Consider the following 27275-nt stretch of genomic DNA (forward strand, 5'->3'; position numbering starts at 1 on the left):
TGCTATTTGGTAACAGTAGAAGAGAAAGTCAAACACAAATACAGATAGACGGAGTAAATATTGAAAGGGTAAAAGAAAACACATTTTGGGTGTAATAATAGATGATAAAATGAATTGGAAATCTCACGGAGCTTCACGGAAACGTGGCTGAGCGCGAGTGTCCCGGACAGCGCGGTTCAACTGGAGGGCTTTCATCTTTTCCGCGCGGACTGAGATGCGGGGCTCTCCGGCAAAACAAGAGGCGGAGGAGTCTGCTTCTTCATCAACAGCAACTGGTGTACAGACGTGACGGTGATAACCCAACACTGCTCTCCTGCTCTGGAATATATTTTCATTCACTGTAAGCCCTTTTACTCACCGCGTGAGATTGTTTCATTCATACTGGTGGCTGCCTACATACCGCCCAGCGCGGACGTGCATGACGCTCAGCGCACGCTTGCAGGCCAGATCTTACATGTGGAACGGTCTTTTACGGACTCTGTTATTATCGTACTTGGTGACTTTAACAAGGGAAATTTGAGCCAGGAATTACCCAAGTATAGGCAGTTTATTAAATGCCCGACCAGAGAGGAGAACACTTTGGATCACTGTTACACTACAATAAGCAGGGCATACCATGCAGTCCCGTGCGCTGCTCTCGGACTATCAGATCACGTGATGGTGCACTTAATCCCTTCATACAGACAGACTATAACTGGCTAAACCTGTTAGGAAGACCATTAAGTGTTTCACCGCTGAGGCTGTAGAGGAGCTGCGCGCATGTTTGGAGACGACAGACTGGGAGGCATTTGGAGCGGCCACGGACAATCTGGACGAGGATACGGACACTGTGACCTCATACATTCAGTTGAATGAGGCGTGCATCATTCCAACGCGCATCAGGGCTTGTTATAACAACGACAAGCCCTGGTTCACACCTCAAGCTCCGACAGCTGCGCAAGAAGAAGGAGGCTGCGTGGAGAAGCGGGGACCGGAGTACCTACAGAGAAGCGAAGTACCACTTCAACAAGGAAGTGGAGAAAGCTAAATCTGTGTACTCTAACCGTCTACAGGAACAGTTCCGCTCCAATGATTCTGTGGCCGTTTGGAGAGGGCTAAGGGCCCTTACGAACTATAAGCCCAGAGCTCCCCAGGCTCTGAATGACCGGACTCTCGCTCAGGGCGTCAACATACATTACTGTCGTCATGAACGGCCTTCAGCTCATCAAAGCTCTGCTCCTCCCACCATCACCCTCCCCACCAACGCCAGCACTTTATTAAAGGAGTTAAAGGACTCCAAGGACATCACAGGACTTTAAAGGCCCTCTCCATCTGAGAGTAGGCTGTACGCCGACAGTTCTTGAAGCTGAATACGCGGAAGGCCCCCGGGCCGGATGGTGTCTCCCCCTCCACCCTCAGACACTGCGCGGATCAGCTGGCTCCTGTCTTCACTGACATTTTTAACACCTCTCTGGAGCTATGCCGCGTGCCGTCCTGCTTTAACACCTCCACCATTGTCCCTGTCCCCAAAAAAGCACGGATCACAGGACTTAATGACTACAGGCCGGTTGCGCTGACGTCTGTGGTCATGAAGTCCTTTGAGCGCTTGGTCCTGCCCCACCTCAAGGACATCACCGCCCCCCTCCTGGACCCACTGCAGTTCGCCTACAGAGCCAACAGGTCTCTGGATGATGCAGTGAACCTGGCCCTCCACTTCTTCCTGGAGCATCTGAACTCCCCAGGAACCTACGCTAGGATCCTGTTTGTGGACTTCAGCTCTGCCTTCAACACCATCCTCCCTGGACTGCTACGAGACAAGCTCTACCAGCTCAGCGTGCCCGACTCCCTCTGCAGTTGGATCAATGACTTCCTGACAGACCGAAGACAGCATGTGCGGCTGGGGAAGATTGTCTCGGACAGTCAAACCACGAACACTGGTACTCCTCAGGGCTGTGTACTTTCCCCCTGGCTCTTCTCCCTGTATACAAACTGCTGCACCTCCAGTCACCAGTCCGTAAAGATGCTCAAGTTTGCGGATGACACTACCCTCATCGGGCTCATCTCGGATGGCGATGAGTCCGCCTACAGGACAGAGGTGGACCGGTTGGCGTCCTGGTGCAGCCTCAACAACCTGGAGCTGAACGCCCAGAAAACAGTGGAGATGATCATGGACTTCAGGAAAGTCACAGCCCCACCATCCTCCCTCACCCTGATTGACTTTCCCACCCCCGTCTCCATTGTGGACTCCTTCCGTTTCTTGGGCACCACCATCACCCAGGACCTCAAGTGGGAGCCGACCATCAGCTCCCTCATCAAGAAGGCCCAGCAGAGGATGTACTTCCTGCAGCAGCCGAGGAAACTTAAGGTGCCGACCGAGATGCTGGTGCAGTTTTACTCAGCCATCATCGATTCCATCCTCACCTCCTCCATCACCGTTTGGTTCCCCGGCGCCACAGTCCAGGATAAGCATAGACCGCAGCGCATCTTACGTGCTGCTGAGAAGGTGATTGGCTGCAAGCTCCCATCCCTCCAGGACTTGTTCTCTTCCAGGACCAGGTGGCGTGTGGGTCGGATCACAGCTGACTCTTCTCACCCTGGACACAAACTATTCTCCCCTCTCCCCTCAGGCAGGAGACTACGGTCCATCCAGACCCACACCTCCCGCCACCTGAACAGTTTTTTCCCCTCGGCCATCAGGCACATGAACAATAACAAGATCTGATAGCTCAGTTACAGCTCTTTTTATTACCAAATCTGTGTTATATGTGTTTTATGTTGCCCGATTGCACCAAGAAAAATTCCTAGTTTGTGAACCCGTTCTCAAACAATGGCAATAAAAACTATTCTGATTCTGATTCATGTAAAAAATATACAACATAAAGTAGCAAGAAACACATCAATAATGAATAAAGCAAAACATGTTCTAGACCGAAAATTACTTCATATTCTTTACTGCTCACTAGTGTTTCCATATCTGAGTTATTGTGTAGACATATGGGGAAACAACTACAAACTACTGCGCTTCATTCATTAACGGTGTTACAAAAAAGTTAGAATAATATATAATGTTAGATATAAAGAACATACAAACCCTTTATTTATTAAATCACAATTATTGAAATTCAACGATTTGGTGCATTTGCAAACAGCTAAAATGATGTGCAAAGCAAACTATAACCTGCTACCCAAGAATGTACAACAATTCTTCTCAACAAAAGAGGAGAAATATAACCTTAGAGGAAAATCTAATTTGAAACATTTGTATGCTCGTACAACACTTAAAACCTTTAGCATATCGGTATGTGGAATTAAATCGTGGAATGGATTAACCAAAGAAATCAAACAAAGCACCAATATGATTCAGTTTAAAAGACTGTTCAAACTGCAAGTGTTCACAAAGTACACAGAACAAGAATATGATGAACATCTTGAACCCTTTTTTTCCACCTTTTTTTCCATTGAGACAAAGATTATTTATGTATTTAATATGTGTTTGCTTACTATGGTATATTATTCATTTATTATTTATTTGTTCACTGTTCTGTTACAGAGAACAAGGAAATTGGATACAATTGCTATGGTATGAAAAGGGGTAGGATTAAATAAGCTCTGCTTCTTCTTACTCCTTTTTGGATGTGCTGTAATGAAACAACTGGAATTGTGTGATGCATTACATTGTATCGTATGCATGTTCGAAATAAACTGAAACTGAACTGAAACTGAACTGAACTGAACTGAATGTGAATGAATGTTTGGTTGTAGTTGGAGAGAGCGTAGGGGCAAATTGGCAGCTACCTTTCCGTCATTCTACCCAAGGGCAGCTATGGCTACAAATGTAGCTTACTTCAATGCGTGAATGGGGAGTGGGTTGTCAGTTCTTGATGTAAAGCATGTTGAGTGTCTAGAAAAGCGTTATGTCTAAATCTAATCCGTTATTACATTTATTAAAATTATTAATATGATTTGTTTTTATCCTCATGAGAATATATTTACATATTTGATGCTCATTAATTTTAACAAACATGGTATCAAGGAAATAAGTAATTTAAGTTTACAAGACACAATAAGCATGTCCTCAGAGATGCATTGCTCCACTTTGGAAAATTTCATCAAATGAATGTCACACTTGTCAGTGTTTCCTTGCATTATTTTCTGTGGCGGCTCCGCATCGGTCATTTACTCTAATCAAATACAAGCGGTCAAATAAGGCCAAATGTTTGCTGCAAGAACAGAGATCCAAACATTGGTGCATGGTGGGGCCCCTCAGTACATCACTGACTTGCTATGCCCCTACTCTTCAGGGCGCAGCCTCCGGTCTTCAGGCCAGGGTCTTCTAAAGATCCCAAGAACTTGTTTTAAAACCCGTGGAGACCTGGCATTCCAGGCTATAGCTCCCAGACTCTGGAACAATTTTCACCAGTCCCTCCGTGATCTTGACTGTGTCGAATCTTTTAAGAAACATTTGAAAAGTTCTCTTTTTAGTTAATGCACCTTTTAACTATCATTTGTTAATCCACTTTGTATTCTTTTTATGATGTTGCCCCTGTTGTTTTAAATTTAATTGTTGTTTTACTTCACCTATGTTTTGTAAAGTGCTTTGTGATTTTATCTGTGAAAAGCGCTTCATAAATAAAATGTACTTACTTACTTACTTACAAGCCTAGGTTGTGTGCCTTACAGGTACCACCACCGTGGAATGGGCACGCCAGCCTTTGACCAGTAAGAGTCATGAGTCTTTGTTCAGTACTATGCGTGTGTTTCAGTGTATCACAAGGCTCTCTTGAGCATCCCTGAGGTTGCACTTGTGACTGGACTCTCGTTGACGAAAGCATCAAAGTTGGTTGTGACTTAGACTCATGACTGTTTGTCTCTTTGACCTGACCCATTGTTTGATGCATTCCAGCCGCATTCCATGTGACTGCTGACGCAGTAAGTCAACGTATGAAATTTACTGTCAAACGCAGGACTGTACCTCATGAAGGAAATAATTATTTCAACGTTTTCGCTCATTGCATTGTGCAAAAGCTTTAATTTGAGTGAATTGAGTCACATCCACCCACGTTTCATTGCCCTTGATGTCATCATTTCTTTTTGTGCCATCTATTTTACAACAATATGTGCAATCATTTCCGAGCAATGGAAAAACAAGGTTATATTCACAGCCTTGTTGACTTTCCTATTATGTTTTTTTCAAAGTAATTAGTGTATACTCTTATGTGTCGACACATCTTGGGAAAGCTCGTGTGACCACAGACTATTTTAAACAAGAGGCCTTGTGAGCTTCACTGGACTGAACAGGATTAAAAGAATTCCTGCCCAGAGTCAACTGGAATGTAGAAATGAGTGTGCTTTTATCAGGTCTCTGTAAGTGTGAGTACAACAGCAACTAAATGAACCGTGATGCCGATGTGATTTCAATTGGTCACAGATTGTTTTGCTTGCTAAAGTGGGGTGCGATCTGCACACTTTAAATCAAATCAAAGGAGAGATAAGCGGAGTTGAAAATAATTTAGTTTAAAATAATTCACGGGACAAGTATATGTGAGTAAGCATGTGATTGCATATTTGAAGATTCGCTACATACTGTAAAATTGACACTTCACGCATAACCTGCAAGCGTTTGACATTTTTTTGTGTTTTGTAGGCATAAACCAAGGTGTAACTGAGATTTTTTTCATAACATTGTCCCTGTATACATTTAAAAATACAGTTAATTTATTTTCCCTATTTGAATAATTGTGCTATTCTGTGAAGAACTGGATTTTGTTTTGTTTTGGGGGGAATTAAGGGGAAATAAATCCAGTGGACACTTTTTTATCTGGATGTTTCATAATTTGATTAATTATATGCTGATTTACGGATTTACATTTGTACCTCTCTATTACAGAGCTGGTTAATGCCACCTCAACACAGGATGGTGCCAAAGAGCTGTGGAAAAACAAGGTGTGACTGTCAATGGATTTCCAGACAAGAGGGTGAGATTGAAAAAAGTACCTAAGTACACTGTAGCCTTGGAATTTAAGATACAAAAATATGATGAAATACAAACAAAACCTGATTTATTTAAACATTTTTAAGTTAATATACAGGTGAAAAATCTGACAATACCTTAATGCACAAGTAAAAAGTAATTGTTATGAATGGTATCCATCCATTTTCATCCATTTTCTGCCGCTTATTCCCTTCGGGGTCGCGGGGGGTGCTGGAGCCTATCTCAGCTACAATCGGGCGGAAGGCGGAGTACACCCTGGACAAGTCGCCACCTCATCGCAGGGCCAACACAGATAGACAGACAACATTCACACTCACATCCACACACTAGGGCCAATTTAGTGTTGCCAATCAACCTATCCCCAGGTGCATGTCTTTGGATATTTTTAAAATATTAATTGAAGAAATATATTGCTTTCCTTTTATTATTTTTGGTTGTTGTTTATGCTGATTTAGGGGGGAAAAATAGGAGGCAGTTCCCAGTATGATTCATGATCTTATCGCAAACTGTAACCAGTAACCAGTTTATGATATAACTGCAGTATAACAATATAACTACTGTGTATAAATATATTGTTAATACCAATTCGACAGAGTCAATCAAAACAGAATTAATTATCTTCAGAATTAATTATTTTCGATCCAGTCTTCGTTCATCGTATGAGTGTATACTTTTTTCACGTTTTAGGGATGAAATCATTTTAGTTGTGAGTATTTACTACAGTATTATTTTTTCTTTGTATTCATTATGACAGGCTGTTCAAGTGTTAAGGAGAAAATAATGCTGTTTTGTCAGGAAGGCAGCAGAAAGGTTTGTGCAGTACCAGTAGACAAATGAGGAGGGCAGTGTTGCTGTGTGTGATGGACACCAGTTAACTGGAACTGTCCCTGACAGTTTGCATTTCCTTCAGGATGCTCTGGCCAAATATGCCATGAAATAGTCTGGGATTGGACATCTTTGTACTTTAACTGTCACCATTTAAAATCTCCACCATGCCGAGCGGCGGCTGGGAGCGCACACAGTAGCCTGGGTGGTATAGTCAGCCATGTGAAATGAGTAGCCTGTATAGAGTTTTAATCCTCTTTAAGACTCCTATCCATCTCCAAATTAATATCTAGGGGCCACACATCCCTCCGCGTGCAGTCTCTGTGTGTGAGCCACTTCTCTTCTTTGCAGACTGCTCAAATTATTCACTGGAAAATAAGATTAATAGTTATACTACGAAAAACACGCTTGAGGTCAATTATGTGAGAGATGGCACGATAAACTCATTACACTCTATAGCCGATTGGAGGACTCGACTAGTTGCGTCGTTAGAGGTCAGCATGCGTTCATATCGGTGAAGATGCTATCCACTCACCAGTGGAACAGAAACCTATAAAGCTCATTACATGCATTTAAATGAGGCTGTCCTAATTACTAATCAGACTCTTGTAACATTAGAGATGGAAATTACAAGTACAAAACAGAGCCTCGGGCCTCATTCACTCAGAATATATTAAAGTTTACTTAGGCCGGATATACTGTAAGTGTAATTTTTAATGTGCTAACCATCAAACTTAGTCATAAGTCAGATGGACAATTGACTCAAATGTGTTTGATCTTCTTTGGAAAATGTATAATCTATTATTTGATTTATGTTTCAGTATTAATTTTAGATGGCATAAATTGCTAATGAAAGTGTTTTTGCCCGATATTATATATGTTTTACACCAACATTAACAATTTAGTCATAAGTAGGGAAATTTTAACTTATATTATGTGATCCATTATGAGAAAAAATAACCATTGATCAATTAATTATTGTTTAATATTTGTTTTATTGACAAAATAAACAAATGATAGTGTTATGTCCACATCGATTTGATTGTATCAAGAGTGATCTTTTTTGGCACAGGAGTTTTTTCCTGGATATAGCTCAGCTTCCAGCGCTCAAATTTTACCGCAGCACCACGGCTATTTGCCGCGACCGCCCTCGTCATTTGCCGTAATGTCCAAGAAATTGACCATCATTTGCGGCAAGAACATGCCGTGACCGCCCTTGACTTTTTACTTGTTAATGGACAAGATATGATTTATTAATGCATTTTCGGCAACACAAAATCAGGCGCATGCGCACAAGCGTCGTTTGGCTTGATAATCATGGTGGACCAACGACACCGACTTTGCTGCGGAGATTTCCCCTCGGATTAAACGGAGCCAAGCACTTGGTTTAACGTAATTTTCCCTTGCTTCCCGCCGTGCGTTTAAGAGCGCACTGCCGTGTTTAGATGGAGACAGGCGTGGACAATATCGGAGACAGACGCACTTGTCACCACGCTAAAAGTATACAGCGAAGAAGAAAACTATTTGATGTTTTGCAGCAGGCGACGTGTCGTGAACGTTGTCACAACTTGTTTATAAAGTCTTTACTTTGTTTACTGGGATGTTCACTCCTCCTTTATTTAACTGCAAACTGTATCAGTGTTCAAATAACATCAATACTAGCTATAATGTTTTGTCATCTCATCAAATTGAACGCGGTGAAGATTGTTTATTCGATGTGTGAGGTATCACTGTGTTTTTTTTTTTGTTGTTGGCCAAACTGTCGTATTGAAACACTAGGGAGGCGTTGGAGAAGAACAAAGCTTGTTTATTAGACTTCATCTTCATTAGCCAAACTGCTTTGTGTTTTATTTTGATATCAAAAAGTAAACACCAGGTTTTGTCTACACTAATTGTTTTTTTTCATGTCACTTCAAAAATCATTCATGTGACATCATTTTGTTATCGTTTTATTGTGTATAGTTAATTCCTATACAACATATTTCTGCTCAAACTCATAATGGATCTGTCCCGATACATCATCTACATGATGAACATAACTTAAATTTAAAAAAAAATAAAAACTCTCTTTATCAAAATGTAAAAATAGATACAGTACAAAGGCATCATGTAATGACAAAAAGCTGAGAAGTTGATGTTATTAAAGAATAAAAACCCCTAATATTTGTCTATAAATATATAGATAACGTTTATCTATAGTCTTTTTATTAGACATTACAAATGACATGATGTTATAACATTCACACCCCAACGCTGCTTTACTTAACAATCAGTAATCATGATTTCAATATTGATAACAATAATCTTAATTATTACTTTGGCCATAATTGGCAGCATATATATATATATATATATATATATATATATATATATATGCCTCGAAAGAAAATAATTGTTGGTGCCGTAAAATATGAGCCCTCCTTTAAGGCAACAATTGCCTTGACCTTAAAAGTTAAAATTCGAGGCCTGAGCTTCTCATATTGTAGCTTATGTCTTATGACTCTTTTGCTTAAGCAACAGAGTACAAGTAATGTACTCTGTTGCTTAATTTCATTCAGTCGTCACCAATCAATAAAGTAACTATTATATCAAATCTTTAGTCATAAGTGATTGTGTCTTTTTAAAATCGTGCAACACTAAAAAACAATAAAGAATGTGTAGCAGTGACACACTGGCTTTAAAAAAAGAAAACTGTACTGTTTATTTACTGTTTATTTTTCTGGTGTCCCCATCAGAATATTGGCTCGACCTCTTCAAGTGAGTCTTTCTTCAGTGATTTCCGCCCACCACTCTGGCAGCTTTACCGATTTACATTTGAGCATAATGCCGGCATTAGAGGAGGCACAAGGCAGCCCTGATAAGTTACAAAGTGCTGCAGGGGTAAACCTCGTAAGAGGGGGTTTGGGAGTTATTTACAGCGTTCAAATCCTTAAAAAAAAAATTCCATGTCTGCGGGATGAGATTGGTTTTGCAGTCGACGTGGTGCACACAAAGCAAACACAATGCATGTGAAGGGTGTTTAGCTGTAAATGACCAGATGACATTAATTCTAATTGACTGATCTCATCCCATGCTTGGGACCTCTGTCTGTGTGTGTGATGTTGCTGTCCAGGCACAATGTTGCACACAAAGCTCCCAAAGCGCAGCATTAAGATGCAGTTTTCTTTAAAAGAACAAATACAGAGATTTCCAAAAGCAATTAAATTTTCATTGTAGCGACACTTTTAGCTGTGTGGCATTTTCTTTTTACGTTCTCTGTTTTGATTGTCTAGTTTTCACAATAAGAGCACTCCAAATTTGCAAAGCCATTACAAAGGCAATGGAATTCTCCCTCCTTATCGGCAACGCTCGCCGTACAGTTGTTCCATTTGAAATGCATTTAATTGCAAATAGAAAAGCGCTGAAAGAAAGGCAACAATGCGGCGGACTGAAGCGCTTCTCTCGTCGGCTTTGAGTGAGCGCATTCAAATCGAAGCGGGCAGACAATGAGGGTAAGGAATCGTGCCCTGAATAGTCTCTCCCTGTCCCTTTTCACCACCCGCTCCCGGCCAATCCTCAGCCTTGGAAGGGGCGGGATTTATCCCCCTCGCCACTGTAGCACCTGATAGCACGTCGGTGGAAGTCTTGCAGGCGCTATTCATCACAGGACTCTGTGGTCTATCTGCATGACATGCTCGGAGTCCATGCTACAGGGCTGCCCCAACACACACACTCGTGCGATAAGGATGCCTCTTCTCACTCACGTTAGGCCCTTCCTCTACAGCCAACCTCAACCTCTCACTCCCTCCTTTCAGTGTTTGCGGGGAGGTGTCAGCAGATCATGGCACACAAAGTCCTTGAATCCTGAGTCTTTGTCGAGGCAAGCTGGGGAGGACACCCCCAGCGTGTCTGCTGACAGCCTCAAAGGACCAACAGGAAGAAGTTGAAGCAAAAAAAAGTGCACTTTTGAAACTTTCTCGCACAGTGGCAGGAATTCTGTTTTTTTTTCCCCCTTTCCTAACAAAGATTTATACATATTTATACAAGCTGATAGGAAAGTGATGTAGCATGGGTGGGGGGGACAAAAATATTGGAATTGCAGAGGTAAACTATATGTAAATGCCATAAAGTAATAGACTTGTAGTGCAAATCACACCATTTTATCTTTAATTTTGCTTTCGTACCCTCCCCGCCGCCACCACCGTTTCTCCCCCACTCCACCCCACCCCATCCTCTTTCCTCTGGCTTAAAGGTGCATCAGAGATATGCATTTAAGCATATTCAGAACACGGGGCGTGAAATTAAATGTGTGGCAGAGTGAGAAAAATATACAGACGCCCGAGATGCCTTAAAAATAGTCATTTATGCAGATGGAGAGGAGTGAAATCATTTGCAATGGGATGACCCTCTCTCCAAGCATTTCTCCCCTCACTGTTCTTCCCCTAATCTCGCACTGTATCTTCATTTTTCATTGAACTCGCCAGTTTGCTGCTAAGCAGCCTTGTAGATAAGGCAAAGTGCTAAAAGGAGACGACAGAAGGAGCTCAGTGGGCCCGTTTCTATTGCACTTTCACCCAAGGCAATGGGCAGAATTTAACGGATTCCTTCCAACATATGTTTTTGCCAGATAAGTAAACAGTGTGTGTCGGAAATGAAAAAAAGCATTTGCAATTTAATGACATTACAGCTCCCAGCTTAGCCCGCCGTGCTGCGAGGCGAGGAGCAGAGAAAGGGGAGAGTGGAAGAATGGAACTGGGTGTCATCAATGTTTTTTTTCCCCTTGCAAGAATTGCAGCACTGAATTCTTTTTATTCTTTCCTCAAAAAATACTTCCTTTCTCCATCTTTCCTGCTATTTTGTTCTCCCTCTCTGCCAATAGTCTACTTGCCTTTGTCAAAATAAAATTATCTCATATTTTATTCAGGAAAAAAGTTGCCATCCCCCGCCAGTCCTCCATCGTCTGCTCTTCTGAGCTAAAACACACAGACAGTGGCAGTGAGGGCACTTTTGTAATCTGCGGAAACCTCATTGTAAAGCTTTATCAAAGCATTTTTTTTTAAAGAAAACCAAGAGTCCAATGTGGGGATTTAGTAGGTGAGGGGCAAAAGGGAAATAACCTTTGACTATTACTCTGTATTGGCTGTAAATTATCCATTTTATATGAAACTCTGTGATTTGCCTCTCATATCCTCAGCATACCCCCCACCTCCCGGCGGCTGTCAGTCTCCAGCCTGCTTCTAGAAGACTAATTGTGCAGGAAAGCAGATTACGGGAGTGCTAGGATGTACTCCTTGACCATGTGCTAATGTGATGACAAATTTGGGGACCCTGGAAGCGAAAGGCGTCGCACGCCAGGGCACTTTTGGCACCGGCTGTAATCTGCCTTTGGTATTAGCTCAGCAAACCGGCTTGTTTGAGTATGGATCAATCGCTCGCTCATTATTTTTACAAGAAAGCTTTATATTCAAGGCGCTTTGCCGCTGTTGATCTCTCATTAAGCATGCTTGCATGTAAATGCACTGGCAATCCCTGTGTAAGGGATATGTCACCCCGGGGCCCGGGCTTGCACAAGCATGTTAAGGAGAAGAAGAGGCCAGAAAATTTGGGTCAGCCGCTGTCGCCAGGAACTTGAATTCCAGGTTTTCGCTCAGAGCCACCTGCTCGGCTTTTCTGCGGTTTAATGTGTTTTTTGTTTGGTGATGTTATGTTATGAATGTCAGCCCCGGAGCCGTCCAGCAATTTAGAAGGCACAATAAGCTTTGTCTCAGTTTCCCCTCTAAGTGTTCTGTTACCTCGCTTTAGTGCCGCCAGCAACGACGTTACACACACTCCATTCACACGTGGGCTTTTATCAGCGCCAAGCGTATTACAGGTAAAAAGTTAGACGGGGTCAGACTTGGGTGATAATATTACACTTTGGCGGAGAACGACAAAGAAGTTATCGGCTTCTGCTCGTCAACTAACTTCACCTGTGTGAGCAGAAAAGGAGCCGACATGTGACACGGGATCTCAACGCCACCTGAATGGAATTAGCTGTCAGGATGCATTGAGCATCAAATTAAGAGGGGGAATATTTTCAACTTGTTTACAAACATCCAACAATTCGCAACTCTTCAACATCTGTTTGCCTGACAAGAGATCACGCCATGAGAGCTGCGCGACATTGCGTTTTCTGCCATTTTTGGCCTCGCCGTGCGCCGCCATGGTGAATGATGCAGCACGGAAATGAGCCTGACAGCACCAGGCGTCGGCTGTTTGTCTCTTTTTAGCGCCCTACATACATAAATCTCTCTTTGCTGTGTGTTAGCTATGTATATTTTTATACCTGCTTGTGCTGTTATTGACATCTGTTTGCTTTTTGACGTTCAAGTCCATTTGTGTCTCCAGTGAGATTTTGTATAGCTTTCATCTCTCTGGAGATGCTGCTATTTGCAGTTTATTTTGTTTAATTTGCTCTGCTTTACTTTCTGCTATTGCACCATAGTTAAAGGCCTACTGAAAGCCACTACTACCAACCACGCAGTCTGATAGTTTGTATATCAATGATGAAATCTTAACATTGCAACACATGCCAATACAGCCGGGTTAACTTTTAAAGTGCAATTTTAAAATTCCCGCCACACTTCCGGTTGAAAAACTCCTTTGGATATGATTTATGCGCGTGACGTCACAAAAGCAACGGAAGTGGTTGTACCCCATCGGACCCGATAGAAAAGCCTCTTGTTTTCTTTGACAAAATTCCACAGTATTCTGAATCTTTTGCAATTTGTTTAATGAACAATGGAGACTGCAAAGAATAACGTTGTAGGTGGGATCGATCGGTGTCTTAGCGGCTAAGTACAATACTGTTAATATCCGTGATATTTGCATTAGTGTACTGTCTTTAAGGGTTTGGGGAACGCGCATGTGTGAGTGAGTTGGCGGAGAACTTGAGTGTGTGTGATCGTGACTTTTGGCTAACAGCAGCTCGTGTATGTGTGTGCGTTACTTTTTGAACTACAACCAGTTACCGCTTGTTAATAAAGCGATTGAGCAATTTGTTTAATGGACAATGGAGACTGCAAATAAGAAAGTTGGAGCCGGTGGAGCAGCGGACTACAGCAACACCAACACCAGGAGGTAGTGTTGTGTTTTGAGCAGGATAACAGACACACTACGGTGAGTACAGCTTTGGCTTCCAAACATTTGATCGATTGCCCGTACGTGCGTGTCGATATGTGCATGTGACGTACGTAACTTTGGGGAAATATATGTTTCTTGCCGACTCTGATGGCGGCCGGGGTGTCGTCAAAAGCGTACAACGCCCGCCGCCGCATCTAAGTTAGCTACGCAGCTAGGTTAGCTTCTGTTTTTTAGCTTCGCCAAGCGGAATATTATTAATCGTGTATTTACATGTTCATGGTTTAATAGTATTATTGATCTTCTGTCTATCCATCCAGTCAGGGTTTTTTTTATTTAGTTTCTATCTGGATTTGAGACTGATGCTATCGCGTTGGCTACGCAGCTAGGTTAGCTTCTGTTTTTTTAGCTTCGCCAAGCGGAATATTATTAATCGTGTATTTACATGTTCATGGTTTAATAGTATTATTGGTCTTCTGTCTATCCATCCAGTCAGGTTTTTTTTAAATTTAGTTTCTATCTGCATTTGAGACTGGCGCTATCGCGTTAGCTACGCAGCTAGGTTAGCTCCTGTTTTTTTTAGCTTCGCCAAGCGGAATATTATTAATCGTGTATTTACATGTTCATGGTTTAATAGTATTATTGATCTTCTGTCTATCCATCCAGTCAGGGTTTTTTTTATTTAGTTTCTATCTGCATTTGAGACTGATGCTATCGCGTTGGCTACGCAGCTAGGTTAGCTTCTGTTCTTTTAGCTTCGCCAAGCGGAATATTATTAATCGTGTATTTACATGTTCATGGTTTAATAGTATTATTGGTCTTCTGTCTATCCATCCAGTCAGGTTTTTTTTAAATTTAGTTTCTATCTGCATTTGAGACTGCTGCTATCAAGTTGGCTACGTAGCTAGGTTAGCTTCTATTTTTTTTTAGCTTCGCAAAGCTAAATTATTAATCGTGTATTTACATGTTCAGTCACTGTGAATGTCCATTTCGCGTTCTCGACTCTCATTTTCAAGAGGATATAGTATCTAAAATGGTTTAAAATACAAATCTGTGATCCACAATAGAAAAACGAGAGAGTGTGGAATCCAATGAGCCAGCTTGTACCTAAGTTACGGTCAGAGCGAAAAAAGATACGTCCATCACTGTCTTTCAAGTCATTCACTGTAACGTTCCTCATCTATGAATCTTTCATCCTCGCTCAAATTAATGGTGTAATCATCACTTTCTCGGTCCGAATCTCTCTCACTCCATTGTAAACAACGGGAATTGTGAGCAGCACTACCGCTTGTGACGTCACGCTACTTCCGGTACAGGCAAGGCTTTTTTTATCAGCGAGCAAAAGTTGCGAACTTTATCGTCGATTTTCTCTACTAAATCCTTTCAGCAAAAATATGGCAATATCGCGAAATGATCAAGTATGACACATAGAACAGATCTGCTATTCCCGTTTAAATAAAAAAAAATCATTTCAGTAGGCCTTTAAAGTGACAGAGGTTTTAACATGTGATGTAAATGAAAACAGCCCTCAAAAGTTGTATCTTTTTTTTGACATTCTTGGACAAAAAGAGGCAAAATAAAAATGTCTTGTATGTACAATGGTAGCCAGTTGTTCAGCAGTGAGGAAAATCTATAAACCAGTAGATATCTGATAACAAGCATCGACTAATATGACCTAGGACCCCAGCTAGCTCGGGCACCATGGATCAGCTACACAATGGTAGGAGTTCCTAAACCCTAAAGCCTTAAAGATTTGTTAAGATCAGTACGGTACAGCTTCCACACGATATGTCCTTTGACCTTAACAATATCTCACATCTTAGGTCAGATCTGGGCAAATTAAGGCCCGTTAAGCTTTTCAATATGGCCTGCCGGACATTCCCAAATAATTGTTTTCGTTTTTTTAAGATCGAAACTGTAGCTGCCATTATGATGTGCAGTGATGTTTTCAATTTACCGTAAGTCTTGAACTATACAAAGTATTTCAATGGTTGCTATCTGCGCTTTTGCATGCTATACTAGTTACTATGGTAATCTAAGTCACTGCAGCTCAGACGTGGTACCAAGCAGTGTGGGTGGGGTGCGTTTCCACAGAGTGTTTCCAGCACGGCCAGCCTGAAATGCGGGTGTCAGGGACAGACGTGGAAGGAGATTTTTACAACAAAGTTCTAAAGCTTAGTGATGTATCGGATTGTTGGTGTTTTTTTGTTTTTTTTACCCTTCGCGTTCATATTTCGCTGTGTGTGTTTCATTTTTGTTGCGTTTCGCTTGATTGTAAAATGTCGATCGAGAGGGCGTGTGACATTCATATTTTGTTAATATTCAGTGTTTTATTTTTCATAGTTGATATTGTAAATCCCGCATTCTTTATTTTCATGTACATTCTGGGTGTCTCATTCAGTAAAAAATGTTTAAATTCCATTCTGTTTCTTAAGGTGGTCTGTCATAACATTTTTAGCATTCAATCAGACATTATTGTGAGATTTTGTATTAGTGTTCCTAAAATAGGACCCTAGCACACACACTGCACAGCATATTTTCACAGTTTACATATATATATATATATATATATATATATATATATATATATATATATATATAAATATATATATATATATATATATATATATATATATTACCGCTTGTCCCTTTCGGGTCGCGGGGGGTTCTGGAGCCTATCTCAGCTGCATTCGGGCGGAAGGCGGGGTACACCCTGGACAAGTCGCCAGCTCATCGCAGGGCCAACACAGATAATAATAATAATAATAATGGATTAGATTTATATAGCGCTTTTCTAGACACTCAAAGCGCTTCACAGAGAAGTGAGAACCCATCATTCATTTTTACAACTCATTCATTCATCATTCATTCTCCGGTGTGAGCGGCACCGGGGGCAAGGGTGAAGTGTCCTGCCCAAGGACACAACGGCAGCGATTTTTTTTTTTGGATGGTAAGAGGCGGGGAGCGAACCTGCAACCCTCAGGTTTCTGGCAAGGCCGCTCAACCCACTACGCCATGCCGCCCCATAAATACATAGATACATACATACATACATGTATGTATGTATGTATGTGTGTGTGTGTGTGTGTGTGTGTGTGTATATATACATATATATATATATATATATATATATATATATATATATATATATATATATATATACGTGTGTATATATATATATATATATATATATATATATATATATATATATATATATATATATATATATATATATATATATATATATATATACGTGTATATATATATATATGTATATATATATATATATATATATATATATATATATATATATATATATATATATATATATATATATGTACATACATAGGGCCCTGGTGGGCACGGTGGCAACAGGCCGTGCTGGGCTGGGAGCCTTCCCCCAACCTCACTATGAGAAGGCACGTGGTAAAGACAAACGCCAGCTAGTCCTGAAGGAGGTGCGTGCAGAGGTTGAGGAGGAACGAACCAGCAGGATGGTGGGTATGCAGCAGCAGGGAGCATGGACAAGGTGGGAAGGTGCACTGGAGAGGAGGGTGACCTGTAGGGATGATGTTTGATAAGAAATTATCGAGTTCGAGCCTATTATCGAATCCTCTTATCGAACCGATTCCTTATCGATTCTCTTATCGAGTCCAGATAGGTTGTTGTATATGGAAAAAAACACAATATTTGGTTTAACAAATCACTTCACATTCTCTACTGCTCGCTACTATAGTATTACCATATCTGAGTTATTGTGCATACATGTGGGGAAATAACTACAAATGTGCACTACATTCGTTAACCGTGTTACAAAAAAATGTAATTAGACTGATACATAATGTTGGATATAGAGAACATACAGACACTTTTTATTGAGTCAAAAATATTAAAGTTCGATGATTTGGTAAAATTGCAAACAGCTAAAATGATGTGGGATTAAATGATGGAATGGATTAAGTAAAGAAGTTAAACATTGTACTGATATGATCCACTTTAAGAGGTTGTTCAAATGAATAGTGCTTACAAAGTACAAAGAAGAAGAATTATGAGAAATACTTTCAACCTTATCGAAAATAAGATATTATTCATCTCAGTATATTAATAATGACTGAATTAATTAATTACATATTACAAAACTGTTGTATACCGTATACTAATTCACAGATATTTTATTATAAAAAGTTCAGTAAATGATGTATATATTTGTATGAAGTGGGAAAGGGGAAGGATTAAATAAGCTTTACTTCTTCCTACTCCTGTAAAGTGAAATGATATGAAACTGTGATGTATTATGATGTGGTCGGATCATATTTTGTTTAGTTATGTTCTGTTAATTTTGGACTTCCTTAGTTGCTTTGTGCACTTCGGGGGTTTGTTTTAGTCACCATGGTTATTTATGATTTTCACCTGCCTTGTACGCGCACCTGTTGCTCATCAGAGACTGCCTTTTCCGGTCACTCGTCGTGGCTTCATTGTTTGCATTTGCAACAGTTACGTTGGCATTCTGGTTTTCGAGCTCATAATTCCTGTGCTAAAGTTACCTTAGCTTCTAGTATTCCTGTGCTAAGTAAGTTTTTGCTTTAGCTTCTCGTGCGAACGGCACACTTCCCTTTTGTTTCGTTCCTGTCTGTTGTAATGTGTATGACTTATGAGAAATAAATCATCTCCTACCTGCACGCTTTCGTCCGGAGCCGTCAGTTTTGCGTCCCGGGAACGAACCGCAGCACGCTGCATCCCACCGTGACAAATGACTGAACTACGTGACGTCACTTCTTGTGATGTCACACGGGGCATTTCTTGTCGGGACGGGATTCGTTCCAAGTGATTCGAATAAAGAACCAACTCTTTTTCTTTACTATAGTGGTCTCGATAACGGGTACAGGTTCTCAAAAAGGGATTCGAGTCCGAGGACTCGGTTCTTTTCTTATCGAACAACCGGGAAAACCGGTTTCGAGTATCATCCCTAATGACCTGGTCCGAGATCAGGCTGGCTGAACACCAGCGCATTAAGTTCATGGTTCAAGCTGTCTACGACGTCCTACCCAGCCCAGCCAATCTCCATCTCTGGGGCATGGTTGACTCTCCAGCCTGTGTGCTGTGCTCCAGGAAAGGCTCGCTGGAGCACATCCTAAGCAGCTGCTCTAAAGCTCTGGGGGAGGGCCGCTACCGTTGGCGGCACGACCAAGTGCTGAAGACCGTTGCTGAAGCCATAGCTAAAGCCGTGGCCAAAAACAACAGCAGCAAGCAACAACTTGGCAAGAGGAGAATTGCCTTTGTCAGGGCTGGAGAGCAGCCACAGTCACAGCCCAAACCAGCAGCCGGGCTCCTCACCTCAGCATTGGACTGGGATCTTCGAGTGGACTTGGGCAAGCAGCTCACGTTTCCAGACTACGTCACAACAACTTCGTTGAGGCCAGACATCTTGCTTACATCAGTATCTTCACGGCAGGTGCTACTGATAGAGCTGACAGTTCCTTGGGAGGATCGCATAGAGGAGGCAAACGAGCGGAAGCGGTCAAAATACCAGGAGCTAGTTGAGCAATGCCGTAGAGGAGGCTGGAAGGCACGCTGTGAGCCCATTTAAGTGGGGTGTAGAGGCTTTGCTGGCCGCTCACTGTGCAAGGTGTTCACACTACTGGGCATCACGGGTGATGGGAAAAGGAAGGCCATCAACACCACCATGTAGGCAGCAGAGAGAGCCTCTAGATGGCTTTGGATCAGGAGGAGCAAACTGTGGGCCAATGCTACTGGGACACAAGCTGGGGTCTGATCAACCCTGGCTGGGTCACCTGAGGGAAGGGGTATGATGTTGAAAGACCCGAAACCCCCGGTGATCTCAGGCACATCACTGAGGATGTCCCAGTGCATCTGAGGATGTATCTTACAATCATTTCGGACTCCTCAAAGATGGACGCTTTTGACCTTCCCTTTTTTTCAAAAGCACCTGGGTCGGACTCTTGAACTCTTGGGGCCGGCCTCGGCCCATAAAGACAATTCCAACATCTCACCCAAGTTAATTGGGCATAAATGCACGCACACGCCCCTCCCCAAATCAACGCCTTCACCACTGCTTAATTCCTCCGGGGTTGTGGGGGCTGAGTAGCGCTCAACAGCGGCTGCCGGCCTCCAGGGTCCTGTTGGATGACTCTGTTGCGAGTTGTTGTGATTACATGTACCATGTTTATGTGTGCCATGCTATGTGAGGTTTTTTCCTCGGACTCAGTCTGGACCACTCCTGAGGGTCCAGCCTCAGACTGATATTTTTTTTACTCTTCCCCCTTTCCCAATGTCACCTTTTTCCCACCTTTTTAAGGAGCGCCCTAAGTGGCTGATCCGTTGGCGGTCCCGTCTTGTCTCCCTGTAACGTATGTCTGCTCTTAGCGGGATTGTGCCGAAAATGTAATTTCAGTTCTTATGTGTCTTGTACATGTTAAGAATGGACAAAAAAAGCTGCTCTGCTCTGCTCTGCTCTGCTCCGCTCTGCTCTGCTCTGCTCTGGACTGGCATAGCCAGTGACACCCAGGAACAGGCTGGGAGGCAACCAGGAGTAGACTGGTGACGATTGGAGAGACAATTGACAGCTCGGAAAGACGGTGACCGGGCCAGCAAGGGGTAGCATCCCAACCTGCATCTTCCGTGAGAGAGAAACCCAACTAAGCTACGGAACGACCTACTGAAAAATACCCCCAGGGGAACCCGAGAGGGGGGGAGGATGAGTTCCCCAACAGGACGGACCCAACGTTGACGACTTTAGCAAACGGCTTAACGACAATGACAACCGTAAGATGCATCTGTGGCAAGAGCCTCAAGAACGAGCGTGGCCTAAAAATCCATCAGGGTCGAATGAAATACTTGGTGCAGGAGAGTGACACACAACGCACATGACCGAGTCCTGGTGAGACGACGAAGGAGCCTGGCCGGGAGACACCCCACAGAGCCCAGAACCTCCATGTGATAAACCCTCAAGCTCTCACCTGAGGGAGGGGGTATGATGTTGAAAGACCCGAAACCCCCGGTGATCTCAGGCACATCACTGAGGATGTGTCCCAGTGCATCTGAGGATGTAAATTTCAATCAATCAATCAATCAATCAATCAATGTTTATTTATATAGCCCTAAATCACAAGTGTCTCAAAGGGCTGTACAAGCCACAACGACATCCTCGGTACAGAGCCCACATACGGGCAAGGAAAACTCACCCCAGTGGGACGTCAATGTGAATGACTATGAGAAACCTTGGAGAGGACCGCATATGTGGGTAACCCCCCCTCTAGGGGAGACCGAAAGCAATGGATGTCAAGTGGGTCTGACATAATATTGTGAAAGTCCAACACATCAGCGAAAGTCCAGTCCATGGTGGGGCCAGCAGGAACCATCCCGAGCGGAGACGGGTCAGCAGCGTAGAGATGTCCCCATCCGATGAACAGGCTAGCGGTCCACCCCGGGTTGGGAGCAGAGTAGAAAAGAAAAGAAAAGAAAAGAAACGGCAGATCAACTGGTCTAAAAAGGGAGTCTATTTAAAGGCTAGAGTATACAAATGAGTTTTAAGATGAGACTTAAATGCTTCTACTGAGGTAGCATCTCTAACTTTTACCGGGAGGGCATTCCATAGTATTGGAGCCCGAATAGAAAACGCTCTATAGCCCGCAGACTTTTTTTGGGCTCTGGGAATCACTAATAAGCCGGAGTTCTTTGAACACCGATTTCTTGCCGGGACATATGGTACAATACAATCGGCAAGATAGGCAGGAGCTTGACCGTGTAGTATTTTATACGTAAGTAGTAAAACCTTAAAGTCGCATCTTAGGTGCACAGGAAGGTGAGCCAGTATAGGCATAATATGATCAAACTTTCTTGTTTTTGTCAAAAGTCTAGCAGCCGCATTTTGTACCATCTGTAATCTTTTAATGCTAGACATAGGGAGGCCCGAAAATAAAACGTTACAGTAATCGAGACGAGATGTAACGAACGCATAGATAATGATCTCAGCATCGTTTGTGGACAAAATGGAACGAATTTTAGCGATATTACGGAGATGAAAGAAGGCCGTTTTAGTAACACTCTTAATGTGTGACTCAAACGAGAGAGTTGGGTCGGAGATAATACCCAGATTCTTTACAGAGTCGCCTTGTTTAATTGTTTGGTTGTCAAATGTTAAGGTGGTATTATTAAATAGATGTCGGTGTTGAGCAGGACCGATAATCAGCATTTCCGTTTTCTTAGCGTTGAGTTGCAAAAAGTTAGCGGACATCCATTGTTTAATTTCATTAAGACACGCCTCCAGCTGACTACAATCCGGCGTGTTGGTCAGCTTTAGGGGCATGTAGAGTTGGGTGTCATCAGCATAACAGTGAAAGCTAACACCGTATTTGCGTATGATGTCACCTAGCGGCAGCATGTAAATACTAAAGAGTGCAGGGCCAAGAACCGAACCCTGGGGAACTCCGCACGTTACCTTAACATAGTCCGAGGTCACATTGTTATGGGAGACACACTGCATCCTGTCAGTAAGATAAGAGTTAAACCAAGACAAGGCTAAGTCTGACATCCCAATACGCGTTTTGATACGCTCTAATAAAATATTATGATCAACAGTATCGAAAGCGGCGCTAAGATCAAGAAGCAGCAACATAGATGACGCATCAGAATCCATCGTTAGCAATAGATCATTAGTCATTTTTGCGAGGGCTGTCTAAGTAGAGTGATTTGCCCTGAAACCGGATCTGTTCACACAGATTGTTAGACGCTAAGTGTTCATTTAGCTGCTGTGCGACAATTTTTTCGAGGATTTTCGAGATAAACGGAAGGTGGGACACCGGCCGGTAGTTTACCATGAGGTCAGGATCGAGGTTAGGTCTTTTGAGTAGAGGATGAATAACCGCTTTTTTGAATGCTAGGGGAACAGTGCCAGAGGAAAGTGATAAGTTTATAATATTTAACACTGATGGACCTAATAATACAAAAAGCTCCTTGATAAGTTTCCCAGGAATTGGGTCAAGTAAACATGTTGTTTGTTTTGTCCCATTTACACATTTTAACAATTCCTCCAATGTTATTTCATCAAAGAGAGAGAAACTATTTTGGAGGGCAGTGTCTGTCGTATATACAGTCGTATCTGTGTTAATAGAACCCAGTTGTAGCTGAGATGTATTGTCTTTAATCTCTTTTCTAATGACTTCAATTTTCTTATTAAAGAAATTCATAAAGTCATCTGCTGAGTGGGTGGAGCTACTGGGAGGAGTCCCTTGTTGGGTTAGCGATGCTACTGTACTAAACAAAAATTTAGGATCATTTTTGTTGAGGTGGATGAGATTTGAGTAATATTTAGCTTTAGCTGAGGTAAGCATGCGTTTATAAGTTATTAAACTATCACTCCATGCTTGATGGAAAACCTCAAGTTTAGTCGCACGCCATTTGCGTTCCAGCTGTCTACATGATAATTTCTGGGCTTTAGTTTCTTCTGTAAACCATGGGGTCGCCTTTTAGGGGCCCTTTTTAGCTTTAGCGGTGCTACACTATCAATGGTGTCGCGCAGGGCGTCGTTAAAGTTGTTAGTGAGGTTATCAATAGAGCCCACATAATTTGGGAATGGTGCCATTACCGAAGGCAGTAGGTCAGTAAGAGTCGTCGTTGTGGCAGCATTAATGTTGTGGCTGCTATAGTAGTTATTATTATTATTATTAGTTTGTTGACAATGAGTCAGAACTTCGAATTGTATAAGGTAATGATCGGACATTACTTTAGTGTACGGGAGTATCGTAACTTTGGAGGTGGTGACAAGCACTAGATCTATCGTATTACCGTTGCGATGCGTGGGTTCATTTATTATTTGTGTAAGACCACAGCTATCAATTATAGTCTGGAGCGCCACGCATGGAGGGTCCGATGGGGTATTCATATGGATGTTAAAGTCTCCCATTATGATTATATTGTCGGCGTGCGTCACTAGATCAGCAACGAACTCTGAAAATTCATTGATAAAGTCCGAATAGGGCCCTGGGGGGCGGTAGATGACAGCCAGGTGCAGAGGCAGCGGTGTGACTAACCTCATAGTAAGCACCTCAAACGAGTTATATTTATTATTTAGGTCTGAGGTAAGGCTAAAGTTTTTGTTGTATATTAGTGCAACACCCCCACCCCTTTTAATGGGACGGGCAATATGCGTTCCCGTATAGCCAAGAGGAGACGCCTCACCCAGCGCAAAAAATTCGTCTGGTTTGAGCCAGGTCTCGGCTAGACCAACGACATCAAGATTGTTGTCTCTAATGACTTCATTAACTAATAACGTTTTGGAAGACAATGATCTTATGTTTAAAAAGCCCATATTATAGGTAGTGGGCTGTTTTGAGGAGTTTTTGTTGAAAGTATCCGTAGTAGCAATATTAATAATGTTACGTTTATTATGCGTTGTGCGCTTTAAATAATTTCGACCATATCTAGGAATTGATATGACAGGAATTTTTAGATTGTTTGCCACCTCAGGAAAATGCATGTCCACCTCTGACGCAGAAAAAACATTATGTGAGTTGTATATTATTCTAAGAGAATTGCTATGTGTGCAGGGATTATCCAGCCTGGCACTGGCTAGTTCTAGCTTAACAGACTCCTTATTAGCGCTTCTTTGAGGATTAGCTTTTTACTTTTTCGTTAGCCCCGCTAACAACAACGCCTTTTGCTTTGTTGTTAGCCCCGCCCGACATCCACGCTTCTGCTTCCGAGCACACTCGTTGACGGTATCCGCTGGTAGTGGACGCCGCTGCTTCAAAGGCCACTGCTGGATGTAGCTCGCGAAGAATTCCCAAGCTAGCGAGTAGGTCCACCGTACACGCATCTTTCAGCCCAAAATGGCCCGATCTCTCCACATCCAGAATCGTAAGTCGGTCGTAAGTGATCACGGAGTGAACACGCTGTGAGCCAGCCATGGAATTGACTGAATTGACGGGTATTTTTGCCAAATCGGTCTACACTTCCAAGAGCGCATGCAAGAAGCTGCCGCCGTGAAGCGCCGCCATCTTGTACAATCATACAATCATGTATACATATATATATATATATGTGTATATGTGTATATATGTATACATATATATATATATATATATATATATATATATATATATATATATATATATATATATATATATATATATATATATATATATATTTGTATATACAGTATATGTGTATATATACATATGTATGTACATACATATGTATGTATATATATATGTATACATATGTATGGATATATATTTGTATGTATATGTATGTATGTATACATATGTATGTGTATATATATATATATATATATATATATATATATATATATATATATATATATATATATATATATATATATATATATATATACATATTTGTATATATATATGTATATATGTGTATATTTATATATGTATGTATACATATGTATGGATATATATATATATGTATATATGTATACATATGTATGGATATATATATATGTATATATATATTTGTATGTATATGTATGTATACATATGTATGTGTATATATATATACATATTTGTATATATATGTATATATACATATATATATACACACACACACATATATATATATATATATAATCAGCCCCCAGACACATTTTTTCTAAAAATTTGGCCCCCCGAGTCAAGATAAATGCCCAGTTCTGTCTTAGGTTATACCAGGGGTTGGCAACCCGCGGCTCCGGAGCCGCATGCGGCTCTTTGACCACTCTGATGCGGCTCAGCTGCATACTTGCTGACCCTCCCGGTTTTCCCAGGAGACTTATGGATCTCAGCGCCTCTCCTAGGTGACTCCCAGGGAAAATATAATCTTATTTTCACTCTAATTACTAAATTAATTGCACTGCAGTAATTGTCCTCTATAGCATTTACAAACAGCGTGCCAGCCCGGCCACATGTTGTATGTAGCTTTTACTTGCACACATAGGAGACAGCAAAGCATACTTAATCATCAGCCACACAGCTTACACTGACGGTAACTGTATCAAACAACTTTAACACTGTTACGTTACAAATATGCGCCACACTGTGAACCCACACCAAAAAAGAATGAAAAACACATTTCTGGAGAACATCCCACCGTAACACAACATACACACAACACAACCAATACCCAGAATCCCATGCAGCCCTAACTCTTCCGGTCTAGATTATACACCCCCGCTACCACCAAATCCCCCCATACATCAACCCCCCCCCCCCCCCCCCCCCCCCCTCCGTGCGTTGGTTGAGCGGAAGAGTTAGGGCTGCATGGGATTCTGGGTATTGGTTGTGTTGTGTTTATGTTGTGTTACAGTGCAGATGTTCTCCAAAAAAATGTGTTTGTCATTCTTTTTTGGTGTGGGTTCAAAGTGTGGCGCATATTTGTAACGTAACAGTGTTAAAGTTGTTTTTGTATGGATACCGTCAGTGTAAGCTGTGTGGCTGTTGAACTAGTACGCCTTGCTGTCACTTACGTGAGCAAGCTGAAACTGCATTCAACATGTGGTCGAGCAGGTACACTGTTTGGGTAGGCTGTAGAGGGCGCCAAAAGCAGTGCCATCACGCCCTAATATTTGGGAGTCTCCCGGAAATAATGAGAGGGTTGGCAAGTATGACGCTATCAAGCGCCATTCATTCAAAACTCGCGGGCCGCCCTAACATCAAATTTCCACATTAAAGTGCGTGCCGGTGCGTGTGTCTGAGACCCCTGGTTAACATAGCACAAAGCATTTAAGCTGTGTATGCGGTGTTTTTCTTTTTAAATTTAACATTTTTTTTTGTGGCTCCCATTATTTTCTTTAATTTGTGAAACTTGACAAAATGGCTCTTTGAGTGGTAAAGGTTGCCGACCCCTGGGTTATACAGTACAATGGAACATTAAAAGACTTGAATTTGTTGGATTTCCCAAACATTTTTTCCAAACTTCCAAATGTTTTTTAGGATTCTAAAGATGATTAAAAAAACGCTTGCAAGATGTGGCTAATGGGAGTCACCATTGTAGCCTTTAAAGCCCTCTAAAACAACTTCTAAACCCTCCATCAACATTTTATATTCACACTGCAAGTATTTATTTATAATGTCGAAACAGACACTTTCATAACAATATGTAATGTGTCCAATATTTACCGTATTATGGTCATTTCAATCATTGCCGAAAACCTCTTTTCTCAGCGCATTTATTTCTGTCTCCAAAGCAACACACTTCCGGCAACACATGTGTGTTCCTACTTTCAGAAACAATCGCTAGTGTGTTGTAATTATGACAGACTTTGTATAATACTTGACAAAGACAACTATTTCTGGACAAATGAGGATTCACAACCTTATCTTTTTGAGCCTGAATATAAGGAGGATGAACTACTGCTTATAGA

At 41.8% G+C, this 27275-nt stretch overlaps 1 protein-coding gene across 1 annotated transcript in view; it reads left to right on the forward strand.

The window, feature by feature from the left end:
* The window catches only part of LOC133664498 (uncharacterized), a 157310-nt gene that overhangs the window by 12114 nt on the left and 117921 nt on the right, over positions 1-27275 (forward strand). Inside the window, exon 2 of the mRNA XM_062069167.1 lies at positions 5867-5922. Within this exon, the coding sequence (XP_061925151.1) occupies positions 5876-5922 (47 nt within the window). The 5' untranslated portion in view covers positions 5867-5875. The remainder of the gene's footprint in view (positions 1-5866; positions 5923-27275) is intronic.

This window comes from Entelurus aequoreus, linkage group LG14 (genome assembly GCF_033978785.1).
Source record: "Entelurus aequoreus isolate RoL-2023_Sb linkage group LG14, RoL_Eaeq_v1.1, whole genome shotgun sequence".
NCBI classification, from domain to species: domain Eukaryota; kingdom Metazoa; phylum Chordata; class Actinopteri; order Syngnathiformes; family Syngnathidae; genus Entelurus; species Entelurus aequoreus.